We start from the raw sequence: 17,949 nt of genomic DNA on the forward strand, positions 1-17,949 counted from the left end.
ATGGATATTAGTTTGATTTGTAGAACGTTGCTCTTTACTTTTTGCAGTGAATCCTCTGCGTTACCTACAGGACACCAAAACACTTCCCGCTTAGGTTCTACGGTATTCATAAACCTCTCCATCCATATACCAACCAGCACCTTACAAGCTTCAGCATCCTTTCTCATGATCCTTTCCCTTGAATACTTACCATCGGCGCAGCTCCAGACATAGGTCAAAAACACCACTCTGGTCATCATGCAAACACTGAAATACTTTCCACACAGGATAAACCAGAAGCCCAGACTCTTGCATTTACACAAACCCACAGAGTACAGTGAGACCCAGTCCAATGGGTACTATATATTCGGTACTTCGCCAGTGTTAGACCTGTCAGCCTTAGGGTTATCCCCCCCCAAACGTTTAGCATTCCTTCTCCATTTTTACTGATCTCAGAACTCTGATCACTTTACAACTGCGAACTAGAGCTAAAGTGTTTGTGCTCTCTCCTCTAAACATGAGAATATTGGCTTATCCCCAATTGCCATATTTAATTTACTTATAGGATCCTAGTAAAGTGGTACTTCATGTACGCAGAGCCTGTAAATTAAAAGCTACTAGTAAGCATGCGGCACTGGTTGTGTCCATCCACTTAAGCAGCCCTTTAAAAAAGTCTCTTAGGCCTGCCATCACAGAGCCTCTGCATGAAGTTAAACTGTCATTTCGACCAGGCAATATAAACCTTTTGCTAGGCCCACACCTTCCTTTTTAATACATATAAGTCACCCCCTAGGGTAGGCTCTGGCCAGGCCAGAGGGCAGGGTGCAATGCATTTAAAGAGCAGGACATGTACTTTTAAGTCTTGCATGTCCTGGTAATGAAAAACTCTTAAATTTCTTTACACTACTGCAAGGCCTATCTCTCCCCTAGGACAACATTGGAGTTGCCTTATTATGTTTTGTAAGTGTCATTTCCAAATGAGAAGGGATAACCAGTTCATGTTGTTGTCTCTGGAATCGCAATTTAAAATACTAACTTATGGAGTCGGATTTTAAATTGCAATTCTGAACATGCCACTTTTAGAAAGTTGTCATTTTATTCCCTTAGTCATTTAGTGACTGTAGTCTGTCTCTCGTCACATGAAGCCACACACAATAAGGGGCTTAGGTGTGATTGGGTGGGAGGGAGTAGCTGGGCACAGACCCACTTACACCTGAATAGGCTGTGTCCAGCCTCAATGAAAAGGGCTGTTTCTCCCCCCTCCCTCTGATAATCTGGAGCCAGGACAGGAAAGGCAGGATGTCTAGGCACTTCAAAGGGAAACTTCTGTGTTAGAAATGGGGTTTTCTGGTTGGCTGGGTTATGCACCAAAGGGTAAGGGAGTTACACACCGAAGATAACCCCTGCCCACCCCCTTGGTATCTTGGCAGAACAGTCAGGCTTATCCCAGTAAAGCGTTTGTGCAACAGATACACACACACCAGTGACACCCTAGGCACACCACAAAAGAGACTCCACACAAGTTTATATAAAAATATCCTTTGTATTATTCATAAAAAAACACATTAGATCACAATCACATACATCCCTTTGCAACTAGGCACTTGTCATGACGACCCATAGATTACACAAATCACTTTGCCAATCAGGCAATGGTCATAACATCATCGGCAGTGCACTATAGTAACCACTTGTCGAGTGCACACATCATAAATCCATCACCACTGTGAATTATACTGCCGGCCCGCACATAACACTTTTAGGTCATAAAAATGCGATCATTAATGCCCAGTACATAACTTGCAGTTTCCTGATATTATAATTGGTAGCCTGATACTGTTAGGTAAAACGATGCCTTGTACAATCAGAGCCCGAACTGCAACTGAGGGTATCAGAAGAAGTACCAGAATCACCCATGCAGTGCCAGCATTATACACATCCATACATCAGAAAATAATAGGCAGTTGTTCATACTGTTGCTATCGTGCACTTGCTATGGCAGTTATTACTAGATCATAGGGCACTGCGACCCAACACCAATCTGCCTAGTGCTTCCAACAGATTCAGCTGGACCGGGACCTCTGTGGAGGCTTCACTTCCATACGGACTGCTGAATCAGAAATGCTCCCCAAAGTCCGGAAATCAGTGTAGGGGTAGGGTGTACACACCCTCCAAGATGGCTGGGGAACTACTGCCCCCTGTGTGAACAAAAGAAATAAGAATCGCCCAAGGCAGCTAGCCACAATCATGCGGGGCCGCTGCCTATCAACTGCGGTGAAAGGTGAGGATTCTGCACTGGCATCCTCTGGCCGGGACGCCAAGTGAAGCGGATCACTCACCCGCCAACCTCGGGCTGCACTGGCTCCTTCTGTGCTGCGGCGGGACACGGAGCGAAGTCTCTGTCAGTTTTGCTTACCTCAGCTCTGACTTACACAGTGGTGGACCCCGCTTACAGTGACGCTGGTGTTGCTAGGCAACGTGGGAACCCCCGGCCCAAGGTTTCCTCTTCCGATTGAGGCTGCTGCCATAGCTGGGGTCTGCAAGGCTCTGCTTTGTTGCAGTCACAGTGTTGGTGGCCTCAGGTCCTCATTCCGTTAGAGGCACAAGGAGGTTTCTCAGCCAACAGTTGCAGTACTCCTGAAACGTCCACAGTCTCCTCTCGGGCAACAAGGATGTGCAGCCCAGGGCCAGTTAGCAGAGCCCCGACTACCGGTAAGGAAATTGATGGTGGGAGAGCGCTTCTGTCACCTCAGCTCTCCCCTCCTGTATTTCCACAAGGAACTGTAGAACTCCTCCTGAGAGTCAAAAAGAACCAAAACACCAGGGCTCTTATAAGTTAGAGCGCACCACCAAACTTCACAGTGCTCTCCAATTGCTGCAGGCAGGTGGACACGCCACCTAGTCCCTGGATACACTGGGACAGAGAGCAGGGCACCGGCAGGCCAGCACACAGGGTCACTTAGTAGAGTGGCAGTCCCTTCAGCCACCCAGCAGGTTAGTCCCAGAAGTAGGTAGTTTCAAGCGGCGGTTCCTCCTGGCACACATCAGTCCTCTGGTTTCAAGCGCCACGCAGTGTCTTCTCTTTATGAGGTCACAGCTCCTGTATTTATGGTGCCAAAGTCTTTGTTCTGGGGGCACCTCAGACACATTGTAGAAGTGCACAACACCCCCCATTCACATTGTAAGCCCTTGCCCCAGACACACCACAAGGGAGCGGAGACAGCATTGTAGAAGGCAGGCACAGCCCTATTCAGGTGTAGGTGCAACTCCTCCCACCACCCCAAATGCAGAGCAGGCCTATTCAGGTGCAAGGGAAACTCCTCTCGCTACTCTAAATTCAGCCAAGGTCTATTCAGCCTAGCGCTGAGTCACCCATGAAAGGCGGGACACACACAACTCCCCTTGTGACTGTCGAGAGTGAATGCACATCCCCTCTCTCCTGTCAGTGAAAACCAGAGAGTCAATACACATCCAGGCAGGCAAAAAGACTCATGAGCACACAGAAATGCCCACTTCTAAAAAGTGGCATTTCTAAAATAGTAATAATAAATCTGCTTTCACCAATAAGCAGGATTTTTCACTACTAGCCTAAACATACCAAACATGGTAATGCTAGCCCTCTCAGATCAGAAATTGCCACTGAAGCACATATCAGGGAATCCCCTATGTAAACCTACGAGAGGGCAGCCTCACAGCAGTGAGAAACCAAATAGGCCGTTTGTCACTACCAGGACATTCCACACAGTTATGGTACATGTCCTAACTTTTACCTACACGGAACCCTGTCCACAGGGCAAGCTAGGGTCTACCTTAGAGGTGACTTATATGTAGTAAAAGGGGAGTTTGGACGTGGCAACCACTTTACATGCCACGCCACTGCGGCAGTGAACTGCGCGCACAGGCCCTGCAGTGGCAGAAGCCTGAGACGGGTTTGAAAGGCTACTTCGGTGGGTGGCGCAAGCAGTGCTGCAAGTCCACTAGTAGCATTTAATTTACAGGCCCTGGGATACCACTGTACAAGGGACTTACAGGAAAATTAAATATGCCAAACAGGTGTAGACCAATATTACCATGTGTACAAGAGACAGCACATGCACTTAAGCACTGATCAGCAGTGGTAAAGTGCCCAGAGTCATAAAACCAACAACAGGTCAGGAAAAATACAGAAGGAAGGCAAAAAGTTCTTGGATGACCCTGCAAAAAGGGCCAAGTCCAACACTCTGGAACCTTCTCTCCCACTTCAAAAGACACAACTGGGTATAAATATTGGACCTCAGACACCAACTCTTCAGTACACTTCTGGACTTGTGGATACTCTGCCAGGACGAAGGATCCCTGAGTTGCTGATGGACTGCCACTCTGCTGGGCTGCACTCTGTGGACTCCTGCTTTTCTGTGCTGACCTGCTACCTGCTGTCCTCTTGCCTGGGTGAGAAGCACTGGACCAGCATCTCTTGATTCCAGAACCCAGAGTTACTAACGGCTAGTTGGCTATCTTTCTGATATGAAGCCTGAGGGACATAACAGGCTTCCAAACAACCTTACACCTGCACCTGTACTCTTCGATCTCTGAGTCTACCCTACTAAGTGGTGCCACCCCAAACAGAACCGACGCATCTTCATTGCTATGTGGCTTGGGCTTGGCACAAATACTCGCATTGCCGCCTCAGCCAGCATCGCCTTCAGAACCGCCGATGTGCGACACATTCTTGGTGCAGGCCCTCGCATCTCTCAACACCACATCACAGCCTCTTAGCTCCTCAGAAATTGCTGGCACATCGCCCAAACTATGTGACGCACCCTCTACTCCGGACTTCGCATCGCAAGCCCTGGTCAACAAGATCTGAAGTCAGCGCAACAGTAACTCACACTGCAGTCTCACCGCATCTGGCAACCGACACATTGCTTCAACTCTGTGACACATCTCAGACGCAGATCCATGCATCGTTCTGCAAACTAGGGTTTAAGGTACTCTGTTAAGTTGGCCTAACTGGGTCCCTCCTGCAGCCCGCGCTCCATCGTGGTCGGCCTGAACTTGTGACTTTGTCCTAGTCCGGCACGACCAGATATCCACAGTTGGCGCTTAACGCCTTTTGGGGGAAGTTTCTCTAAAAACTTTGAAATTCAATATCTTCAGTTGTACTAATTGGATGTTTGTCATTTTGGTCTTGTTTTATTTATTAAAAGTCACTCTATTCTTTGAATACTGTTGTGGGCTCCTTTTGTGGTGTGTCGTCATTGTGTTACTGTTTGAAGTGTTGCAAAAATATTACACACTGCCTCGGAGTTAAGCTTGAATGCTCTGTGCCAAGCTACCAGGAGGTTGGGCACAAGTTAATTTGGGATTTGCTTGTGCCTTACCCTGACAAGGATTGGGGTTGCTGCGTGACCAGGGCTCACACCCCAGTCAACCAACAACCCAGTTTCTTGCAGCCAGGAGTATGACATGTTATGTAAATGCAAATACAATACAAAATGTAATGCAGTACTTGGCCAATAAGTATACTTGTGCATAAATATAGAGTACATAGCCATGTTTGAAATATTGTGATAGTTAAACCAGAATAAGGTAAAAGCGAGTTCATTTACTTACATGTTTGCTGTGAGGAACAGAGCCAGTAAGTAGCAATGATGCGGCCCTAGAAAATACATGATGGAGGCAGATATTGCCTCGATGTAAAAAGAGAACTTGATGACCTTATAGTAACCAAACTTCTTCAAAAGGGAATGACTGCTAAGGACAAGCATCTGAGGAAGAAAACAAAATCAACACGAAAGTAAGGACAGGCACGGACTGCACACATTTTCGTAGCACATACATAAATGTTTATCTTGTTAATACACAAAAATTACATCTCCATTTTGTTTTTGAAAATTATTTTGATAAATCTTTTTTCCCTCTTATGTTTTTTAGGCGGGGCCTTACTAATCTACATTAGACCTTTTGAAGTGTAAGCCAAAGTTATAATAAAAATACAAACTAATATGCACACAGATACAACAACTAACATCCACTACTCAGAAACATTCCATTGTTTCTGTGTGTCTATCAAGTTCACTAACACTGAAACTATAATTCCATAAGTTCTTTCGGTTAACCACGCTTTCGAAATAAATTTTCATTTTGTTAAATTGTTAATTGGTTTTATACATTGCATTTGTTTAGAAACACTTTAACTTAATTATTAACTTGGATAACACGCCACATTTATCCCTTAAATGTTGCTTCGATGATGTGCATATTTGAGGACCATATCTGACCTCTGCAATGGAACAGTGGCTTTGGCATACTTCAAGTCCCTGTCACAGTCACCTTGGCGACTGGGCACTGTTGCTCAATAGACAAGGGTTCTGGCCATGGCATTAGCCTCTCATTCATAATCTCCTTTCTTTGCTCCCCCTCTCATTAGCCTTCCCTTGCGTGGTCCTATGCCATTCTCTTGAAGGAAGTCCTCAGCTTGAAATGAGAATCCGTATACACCGCTCCCCGTTAGTGCGACAGGTGGATATAACTACTGAAGAAGAATCTCACTGTGGGCCTAGAATTCCAAGAGTCCAACTGCGGCCACTATTTGCCTCGCTAGGCATTAACAGAAGCAATTGGGATGATTTAAGTGACCCTCTGAACCAAAGTTTATTCTGATCAGTGCTGGGAAGTAGTTATAAAATAAGAGTGGTCTCTGTAACCCTCAGGAGAAGGGAACTGCACTAGAAAATGAACTTATCTGCAAGGCGCTAATAATAAAACATTTGAATCTAAAGTTGCCTGCTTGCGGATATCGGTGCATGACTACCCGCAATAGTTGAGTTGGTTCTGAACAATAAATGTACAGCTGGACCATATAATAGAAAAGCTAAATTGATCATTTGTCACAATTAATTATTAAAAATGTCAAATACATAGTTTGCATTCCAAACTACTCATATACCTAGAACATTGTTCTTGAGCTTTCCAAATGAAAATGCATAGGTTAGCTTCATTAATACAGATATCAAAGTGGAGGCAAGAATAGTCTTTATGGCAGACCATTTCCATTTACTGCACTATTTATTTTTCAATGCAATTTTCTTTGGTGTTTTGCATTTACTTAACAGTCAGTGACACCCAAAAATATGTTGGACCTTGTGTGCAGTTATGTAGACTTTCTAACGTCAGAATAAGGACCTTAAGCATGTACCGCGACAAATTATATGTATCTGACTTGGTTTCCAAATGGTGGGAGTAATCTGACTTTGATGAAGGAATTTCTCTTGCGACTTGCCCAGGATAGGGTCAGGGAATTCTTAGTAGCAACCTGCCCACTCAAACTGGATAAACATATACAAGAAATTTTATTTATGTGGGGTGAGCTTCCCTCTCACTTCAATAAAGAGTCAAGGTGCTAGTCCTGCTTCAGCGTGTCATGTCTGAGATATCAGAGTGTCTGGAGGCATTGTGGCCAGTGTGGAAAAAGGGGAGAATCAATTTAATTTCCGGTCGAAGTGCATAGAAATAACAGGTCATAACCCAGTGTTTGATCGGCATCTATATTAGAACGCCAGAAAACCATGGCGCCAAAGTTTAGACGCTGGGTTGCACATGGATCAGAAATAGTTATAACCTGCTACAATCACCTCTGTCGGTTGAAACCACTCGCAAAGCAGTATGCTCATTGCTGTCACTGTGAACCTTGCAAATGATCTCAAATTCATTATAATAATGATAAATTGATAATTTGTCTACTTCAGTTACTTCTTTCAAATTATAAATCTCTTTCTTCCACATTATTCACAACATGACTAGAAATCTCATCTGCGCTCCAGCTCCTAGTGTTTGTAGCTCTTCCATTCTATTTCCTAATTCCCACTGGTGTAGCGCCGTCATTTTGCCATTATGTGGCATTATCTGGTAAGAGAAGCTTTCGTACGTTAAGACTTTCTTTTAGAGCTTGGGTTAGAATTAGCTCTTTCATTGAACATGTTAAAGTGGACTAGCACTCTCCTAGGAGATTTTCAATCTGGCTTCTGTTTGCACGGATCCCTATCAATTCTCTGAATTTCCAACTCACAAATGATATCAGGTCTGTCCCGCAGGATTCCTCTCTTTAGTAGTTCAATTATGAATCTTTTTAAGTTGTTAGACTCCGCTCCTTCTGGAATAATAAAACATCTCAAATTGTTGTGCCTTGAGTGTTTTTTTAAACTTTTTAACGTCTTTGCTAAGCAGTCTATTTTGTTGTTTTAGTTACCCAATCTTCTGAATGTTTAACTGTAGTCCTAGGTTGGCTCTTTCCAAGCTCTTTGCCAACACCCGTATTCGCTCTGCAAGATTGTCTAGTTTCCCCTCTAAAGTGTGACAAAAATTCCTTAATTTCCTTCTGATTATTTTCAGATGTCTTGAATCTTCTCGTAATCTTAGCTTTGAGACCCATAAGAATACCCTCTAATGAAGCCTCTGACTTGTCAAACTTATTGGACTTATCAGACTTGTTCCTCACTACAATCCTCAGCATCTACTCTTTCCAATAAGCATGCCGAAACCTTTTGGGAATTTCTAGGGCTATGTAATTAACAGAGAGAAAACTGAGGTAATGTCATGGAAGAATATGGAGAATATTCAGAACTCTAAGAAACAGAGAAGACATCTGGTAAAATCGGATTAATCTGATAAAAATGATAATTCTTCCTAATTTGACTTTTCTTTTTAATAATAGACCGTTAGCATTCCCGAAAGATCAAATCAGCAAGATGCAAGGTAAAGTAAGAATTTTCGTCAGGACATCCAAGGGCATTGGATTATCTTTTTTTTTTATTTTAGCCACAAGGTACATTCTTAATCACATAAAACATATGTCCATTATTTATATTCCTTCCTTACGATCTTATAAGTTGAATCACTTATTACTGATATACACTCTAGAGCATTGTAATTAAGCAGAGAAGAACAGTTGACAATAAAACTCAGCCTATCACAAATATACATATATTTATAAGACATCAGGGCTAACCAATTCCTGTTCTATTTACGGGCTCCACATATCCTCTTTTAAACCAATTGTTCATAGGTCCTCAAATCCTACGTCCTTTCTCTCTTGCATGCCAACCTTTATTATTAAATAGGGCCGTTTCCTGTACATGAAGATTTAATAGCTGGTAGAGCCAAGCAGTATATGACGGGGGTTCTGCATCTTTCCACACCGTAGCTATCAGTAGCCTAGCTACTGCGGTTGTAATAAACACAAAATCCCTGTGGGTTGTAGATAGCTTGGCACGGTTATCAAATCCAAATAACATCATAGGTGGGGTAATAGTAATCACTTAATTAGTTGTTTCTTGCCAGAATTTCTCAAGTTCCCTTTTTAGGTCTCGCCTGACCCAGCGCATGCGCTGGTCTGGCGAGGCTTATTGAGAGGGCTCCAAAAAGTGCTACCAGGCCAGCCTAGAGCTACAGTGCATGTGCGCGGGCGCGCGCGCCGCGCTTACCGCGTTTACTTTCACTTTCGCGGCCGCTTTGATGTTTGATCGTGATCGCGATCACTTTCACTTTCGCGGCCGCATGGCCGCTTGGCATAGCCAATAGGTCTCGCTTTTGGGACCTTCTAAGTATTTAGTTATGCAACTGTTGCATGGCTAAACACTTATAAGGTCCCAAAGGCGAGACCTATTGGCTATGCCAATGCTTGTTTTAATGAGCTAAGGGAATTACATGAAAAGAACATGTGTATACTATCAGCAGGGCCCTGGCGACATATTGGACACTCATTGGATTCTCGTTTCCCCCACTTAAAAAGTTTGGCTGGAGTATAGTACAGATTGAAATGAGTTTTATAGTGTTGTGCCTTTAAATTAGCCGCCAAGAAAATATTTCGACCCAATTCCAAAGACATATTTAAATCTATCTCTGCATCCCCTATTTTCTCAGACCATCGTGTCTCTGTTTCTCCTCGATCATCAGGTAAAGTTTCCATCAGTATGTTGTAAAAATCGCCAATCCGGGCGCTCCCCTGATGAATTTTATCCAATATAGTTATGGATCCTAGGTTAAATGAACCCATTTCAGATTTTTGAGGCACCCCTTCACTTGAATATACTTAAATAAAGTATTTTTATTAATTCCAAATTCCTCAACTAAATTCAGAAAGGGAATTATCTGTGCTTCATTGTTATATACACATTCAGCCCGTTGTATACCTGCCTGCTCCCAATCCCTAGCCATACCATCCATTATTTCTGCTGGAAACAATGATGACCCCCATAATGGGGTATATCTATTGAGTTTGGGAATTTTCAGGACCTTACTAACTTTAACCCAAACCGATCTGGCTGCTTTTATGCATTTAAAGCGAGTATTCTTATAGTAACTTGGCTCCCATTGTCTAAAAAACAGCCCTATTGCTTCCTTTCCTATGGCTAACTGATACATAGAAGGCAAACCATCCTCTCTACCCGTCCTATCCTCTACCAACAGAGTGCCCATCTGTTGCAAAAAAGCTGCCCAGTAGTAAAAAAGCAGGTTCGGGAAGGGCATTGGATTATCATGGAAAAAACTCAGAAAGAAGCTAGCTGGGGAGGGTTTGGCGCTACCGGACTATCCGATATACTGCTATGCATTACCGTCTAAGAACAATTGAATGTTTGCCACTAAGCCACATAATTTATCTCCAGGGAGATTATATGCGGCAATGCGGAGTCATTTTAGCCCAAAATAAAATCTATAAATGTTTGGGGACCCAAAATATTTTAGGAAAGTATGATTACGCACCTGTGCCTTACCTGTAAGGACGAGGGTGCTATGGACACTATGATGTGGGGGCTCCTCCTCTATAATTTTCAAGATGAGGGTGAATCTAGATTGGAGGATGGCTCAGATGAAGAGGCGTGATTGGACACGCTATGCCTATGTATAACTGATGAGATAGCAAAGTGAGATATTGGCGCATTATTTACCATGTACCTGGCTTGATAACTTGGAACTGTTGTGATACTGTCCCCTTCCCGCACATTTCTCGGATTCTTCTGTTCTGCCATGTATGATGTTATGTCCTACTGAACTGCCATAATACGGGACTATGGTATTTTTGCATATGCATGCTTTAGATCATGCACTGCTTGTTTTGTTGTACTTCTTTGATACAACCAATAAAACAAAGATTTTGAAAAAAATAAAGTACGATTAAAGATGCTAATGGCAGCTCTAAAAATGTGGGTTTACTTAAGGAAAGTATTTGACATTTCTTACTAATCATACTTTGCTCCATCTTGTACTCTCCCGGAATTCCAGAATGCTTAAAGGATCAACTTAACAGATCTTTTAGATTAGCAGAGTTTATTAATTGGGGTACTTAAGAGATGGAGCAAATTTGATAGACAATTCAGCACTAACAAGTGGAGAACTGTCCAGATTTAAGTACCACCAGCTAAAGTCATGGTGGTCCTCACTAAAATGGACTGGAGAGGACAATGGACTATGTGAAAGGTCTTATTAAAGACATTGCTAAGTCGAAGAAAGAAGTCGCGATTTGGTATCGGGAGATCCTTAAAGCTGGGGATAACAAAAGTCCACAATCATATCTAACCTGACAAGAGGACTTGCTAGAGATGGAGAAAAGGAATTATGGCAAGTATCTTTGAATACTCTTTATTCTACAGTGAAATTGGCTGCATTAAAGTGGTATCACTCTTTTGCTCTCCATAGGGTTTATACATGAGGTACCGAAATGCCCGAATTATAAAGTACTAAGGGTGGATGACAAAAACATGGTCATAGACTTGCCGCAACTATTACCATTCTGGAGGGATGTAAGCAGGATTATAAAAGAAGATACTAGGCGCCAACTCAAGGTAAATCGTCCTCTAGTATTATATGGAAGGGACCCAAATGATAAATATAGTGCAAAATGATATTCAGACAAGACTTGTATTTTAAAGGTACTTCTGCTGAGAAGAGATGTATTTAGAAAATGGAGGTCATCAGATCTTCCATCTTCTGCAGAATGGATCAAGTATGTTAATTATATCAGTCAATTGGATATAGCATGTGATCCAACTTGTTTAGAGAACGTTTTAGGAAGGACAATGTTTAGTGGCAAGCTGGTCTGATGAGTCCTATGATAACACCTCATTTACTGCACTAGGAGGTTGCTGTCAGAAAAATAATTAAGCCAGTCTCTTTTTGTAGAAGGAACTATGCAACACGAAAAGGATAGTGGAAATATATACATACAAAATAGATCCAGCAAAGGGAGATTTCTTTCTCCAAACCCATCAGGTACTTTTCTAAGGGAGTTATCTGTCTTGAAAGTGTTAAGGATATCCATCATGAAGGATATCCTTAACACATTCAGTCCTTAACACATCTCAGTCAGTGAAACATTGGGTACAAATATCTGAAACTGTAGCAGTTCCAGATATTTTTACCCAATGTTTCACTGACTGAGATCAGCATGATTAAGAGAAATTCTTTACTGGTCCAAAGACTACTATGTTCTTTTTGTTGGGTCATATGGATAACACTGACATGAGAAGGACTGTGGTTTGTTGAGAGGAAAATTCGGATAGGTTGGATGATCCATAACAAATGTAAACCCTTCTAAAAACTGTTAAAATCAGACAATTCCTCCAAACCCCAGTGCTTCTTGCTGCACTGTCAGCTGAACTCTCATCCATTGGCTCAGGAAACATGCTTTCATTCAGGCACCTGATTAATAATGTTTTCTTCAATTTGAGAAATAGAGAAACACAATTTAAACAAAGGCTCAACATCACCCCAGTTAAGCCACATCACTTTCCCCACAAAGCAGGGAACAGTTAAACATAGCAGCTTCATAGCACACACATTGTCTCTGGTTATTTTTAAAGGTCGATACCTTCTGGAAAAAAGTCTTGCTGAAACTGAATGTGGGATAAGGTCATCTGATCTATCTGGAGTCACAATTTATGCTATTCATAAGTAGCATCTCCATATTAAGCATCACACCGCGTGGGATCAGACCGGTCCATCCTGTCCTATTGTTGGCTAGAAAGACATAGAATGGATTTGTTAATCCTCATGCCTTGCTGAGGTCAAAATGTTTGCGCGCACTCTCCCTGAGCACACAAGAATGGCAGGGCTTCCCCTCAAGGTGCCAGTCCAATATTGCAGACCAGCTTTGGGATCTTTGTGGTAGGCGTATATGAATTGGAAAGACTGTACTTCATTTTTATTTCAAGTTTGGAAGGGCACGACTATGAAATAAAGGCATTTAAAATATGGAGCATAGCACACAGTGCATCTCAAGCGGCATAAAACCTCATTAGTGGCAGGATCTCTCTTTTAGGGGTAACTGTATGCTTTAAGCATTTTCATTCATCTTGGGCTTAAGCTGAAACAAAGGGAAAGTTGGTTTCATTGTAGCTTCTAATTTTCTTTTCAATAATTTTTCCTTGTAAAAGACCTATGTTAATTTTTGAGGTGTAATATGTATTTCGTGATATCACTGGCTGTGTTCCACTTCACTTGTAATCAGCATTTTTAATAAAGTTTTGAAAACTAAAACATGTTTTCGTGCAGTGCACTCTACCACTTTATGGCTAAAAATCGAACGTAAAGTCTCTTTTAGATATTGACAAAATAAATAAAAAATGTGAAACTAAGTTTGTAAAGGGTGATGCAGTGCGAGAGCAGGAAATTGGAGTAGGATGGTTGAGATCGAGCAGTGAAGGGGGAGTGCATGAGGTAAGTGGGCAAACAGACAGCTACGTGAGGAAAGGAAAAGATGGCAGTGGAAACAAAATACACACATTGTTCAAGTAGGTGTCTGGTCATATGAGGCAGAGGCTTGGCAAGAAGTGAAGTGCCGCAAACTGCCGGTTTTCATTCTGGGCATTGTGTGATTTCCATCACACAATGGGCACAATTCAAACTTCGATGGACGAATGGTGGCTTGGGATGACAGCTAATTGGGCAGTAAATAGCCCTCCGGCTCAGTTCATGAAAATGCAAGAAACAGATAAGTAGATGTTAAAAAGAGAGATCCATTTTATAACTAGTATAATTTGTTTTATTGTCTCTTATTTTTATTAGTTTGATTACTTAAATTAAATATGGCTCTTCTTTTATAACTATGTGTGTTATAGTTTAATGAACTTTTGTACGATAGCACCATATATGGGAATATAAACTGTAAAAAGACCTGGGACCTGCCAAGATACCTATTTTGGCTATAAATACTAATCCTTTTAGCAGATAGGAATGGACCTCTTTGCTCCAGGGTATTTGCAGTTAAAAGGTGGGACTTTAGATCCCCTTCTTGAAGAAAAGTAATATTCAGGACCACTCGATTCACCTAATAAAATGAACTGGAGGATGGAGGTGGCAAACCTTTTGCTAAGATACCATTACTCAAACTCCTAAAGATAGACAACTGAATTAAAAGGCTTCATTCCGCCTAGCCAAACTGACTTCAGGAAAGTATATGCAGCAAACAGAATTGCTATGTGTCAAATGCCTAGAAAGTATGCCAATTAGAGCATTCTTCTCTATTGACTTTGAATTGACAGAGTCAACTGATATTATGTAGAAATTAGCGATTGAGAGATTGTTCACTCTTTATTGACTTTAATAAATGGGTAGTGGTGTGGAATGTATTATTCTAGCAGACCACAACTCCAAATAAAAAAAAATGAGGGTGCATTATATCTACCCCGCTATGCAACATTGACAATTCAAACCATCCTGCAAAGGTATAAGCTGGTTTCATTTCACCTAAATTGGTTAAGGTTTCCTTATCCTATCTAGCCTATGTTGAAAGCACAGTTGGTCATCAACGCCTATGCAATTAATTGCAGGCCTAGTGCAATATAAATACGTTGAAAATCAACAACGGTAAGATGACAGTCAGTATATTTGGGTGTGATGATAGGCTATGCAAATGGTGTATCAATAGTAACTTGGCTGAATCAGTTGTTAATACTTGTGAAAGTTAAGCTCTATAAACATTTGACATGGAGACTGTACCAGACCCGTATGTCCAGTCAGGCCAAACCCGTATGGGACGAACCACGTTTTGTGATAACTTTGGCAGACGTACCAATTAGTTTCTTGGCCCAAGTCCAAAATATGAGCATCATTCCAACAGATTCAATGTTCAAAAGGTAGTTGGCTTGAATTCAGTCCATGGTCCTGGGTTGTTTTTTTGTTTGGTTTCTAGGCAGGTGGGTGAGTGGGTATATGTTTGTGTATCTTGAACCCAAGAAAAGAAGAAAATGGTTGGAGTCCTTAGCTAAGAATAGCTTAGACTTAGCCTAAAAAGGTTTTTGCCCTCATTGTTCATCTTTCGCTTTGTCATGTGTATATTGTTGCCAATAACCTATTGCACCAATAAAAAATATTTGAATACAAACAAATGAGAACAAAAGTACCTATACTGTGTGCGGATTAATACATGACCAAGGCCAAGTCAGCCGCCATCTTGGACAGTATTAATCAAGGTCGTTCAAGACAAAGGTATTTTTTCCATAGTAAAGCTTTGTGTAACTGGTAAATTCAATATCTACGACATATCATTTAGCATGGGCGGATGTTGCTTAAGAGCTTTCCCCCTTCGTTTTTGTGGATTCTCTATTTAAACATTTACCTAGACAAATTTTAGAATAAAACCTTTTGTTTGCAGCTTTGTGTTTGCCCTAAAACAGATTAAAAGCCAGACACATTCACAATCCCCACTACGCCTGTGTGGGCACCTGAGAATGTGGTTGACAACTGGCTTCAGAGCGGACAGGGCCTACCCAGGCACAGCCCTTATGTTTTTCCAAAGCGCATGAGAAGTACCTTGCTTTTCTTCTCCTACATCATGAGTGTCGATTGAAAACAGTCTTGCGTGTTTTACTATTAAGCCCTGGTTTCAAAACACTGCAAGTCACTCATCTGCTGTTACTCCACCCTTTAATATTCTCAATGGATGGGGGATGAGGCCAGCAAGCCTTACTGACCAGACTCCACTCTATGACGTGATGGGAAAGGAGGGGGGGTTAAGCCGCATGTGATCTAACGTCACAGACCTTACATTCATATTTTAGTTAAAAAAAAGGTGAAGTTGCTGTAAATCCCCCTCACCACGTCCCAGGAAGCAAGAGAAGAGCTGAGATGGAGGTTGGAGCAGGGCTGGTTCTAGGATGTGCGAGGTCCCACTAATTTACACAAGTGACACAGATCATGAAGCTGCTTTGTGCAGACTCCTGGGCCGCAGCTCCTCCTCCCAGCCACCTACAAGCACCTCTTTCACAGCTCCTATGGGGCTGAAGGTGTGAGAATTGCTTGTGGGCTGAAAGTTTTAACTGTAGGGGCGCTAAAATGCTGGACAATGGGCGTCCCGCAGTGTCTGAATGGTCTCCTTGCAATTGGGACAAGAGGAAGTGTCTCCCTCCCCTAGGCCTCTCGAAACCATCACTGAGAGGCCCGGGGAGGGGGCCCCTCCCATGGACCCTAATTGCAAGGAGACACCTTTCTTTCAGTTGGATCAGCAGGGAAATAAGAGGACACACCACCCGTGCGGGGCCCGATGCTGGTGGGCTGAGTGCGAGGCCCTGGGCAGCTGCCCACACTGCCCATGCCTAGTGCCGGCCCTGGGGTGGAGGTATATAAATCAAAAAATAACTTCATCCAACGCTTGTTTCGAAGAGTAGTGTGTGACTTGACATGACCTCAAACCATAAACATGCCATTATCGGAGCACAGCACTGCCTGAAACAACACACTCAAGTAAGCTGGAGCCTCCATTATGTAGCTGGAGTATCTATTTATAAACTTAAGTGAAAAACGATTCTACTCTGAGCTCTCCTGTTCCTTCCCTACCGGTCTTTCTCCTCCAAGTGCTGGGGTCTCTGTACAGAAACAATAGGTTCAGTGCTAGGTGCCTTATTGTTGTGACTACTGATGCTTGTTTTATTTCCGCTGTATTATTGACTACATGTCCCACTGCACATCAAACAGATGTAATCTGCAGGTGAAATAAAATAAGCATTAACAAAAATACTAAGTTTAACTCTTTATTAGTGACACTGCTGGTTACAGATAGATAAGACTGTTCATGTCTGTGTTGAATGGATGAGTTGGTGATTGCAGGGGTTGACTGGCTGGGAATATGAGTTGGGTGACTGGCAGTGGATAGCTTAATGTGCATGAGCCAATGTGGGTGGGCAGGTGAATAAAGGCAGTGGGTGAGTATGAGTGAATTGTTGAATACAGGTGGATTAGTAACTGTTAGAGAGGAAATGGGTAGGGGAAAGTGCAAATGTTAAGATGGCAGAATAAAAGTAAGCCAGCGCATCATGAAGAGACTGGAATGTGGAATGCAGCTCTTAACCCCTTCCATGCTGCGCAGATTCCGCCGCTGTGCTGACGGAATCTTGCGCGGGCGTGGTCATGACGGAACGGTTCCGTCATGAGCACAGCTCAACCGTGGCTCATGACGGAACCGTTCCGTCATGAGCACCGAAGGGGTTAATAACCCCTCCTAATAAATAAAAAGACAACAGTGAAGGGATGAGTAATGTGAACTGAGATAATTGAGAGTGTGAGTGAATAAGAACGTGTGCTGGTGCTGTAAAAAAGATGATAACATTTTTTTAAGGAATTGGATCAGTCATTTGCCTCCTAGCCAGATTTGGAACCTCAGTGAATTAATATATTCACTATATGAATCTGAGTTTGACTGTGTGGCCAGAAGTTCAAATCTCTTTCTTTGCAATTTTGCCCCACCACTATTTGTAATCACCGGCTGCCCTCTGTAATTTAGGGATAATGTGAAATTGCATATTTACTACCAGGGGCTATTATAGAGTCTTAAAAATAAAGTCTTAATTCTGTTGTCAACTGGGGACCTGCGTTCAGCAATATTTTGTCTACACTTCCCTGAAAGCTGTGAGATAATATTTTTTATGTTTTACAATTTAGGTCTGTGATCCATTTTTCAAGCTCCTGCTCTGTTGAGGGCCAATCCATCAGATTCATATT

The 17,949-nt window shown here is 42.4% G+C and overlaps 1 protein-coding gene across 5 annotated transcripts in view; it reads right to left on the minus strand.

Moving 5' to 3' along the window:
- The window catches only part of LOC146796457 (solute carrier family 68 member 1-like), a 166,833-nt gene that overhangs the window by 41,316 nt on the left and 107,568 nt on the right, over positions 1 to 17,949 (minus strand). For all 5 annotated transcript variants that reach the window (XM_085629036.1, XM_085629038.1, XM_085629037.1 and 2 more), the window contains exon 5: positions 5,572 to 5,726. In XM_085629036.1, the coding sequence (XP_085485162.1) occupies positions 5,572 to 5,726 (155 nt within the window). The remainder of the gene's footprint in view (positions 1 to 5,571; positions 5,727 to 17,949) is intronic.

This window comes from Triturus cristatus, chromosome 10, assembly GCF_964204655.1.
Source record: "Triturus cristatus chromosome 10, aTriCri1.1, whole genome shotgun sequence".
NCBI classification, from domain to species: Eukaryota; Metazoa; Chordata; class Amphibia; order Caudata; family Salamandridae; genus Triturus; species Triturus cristatus.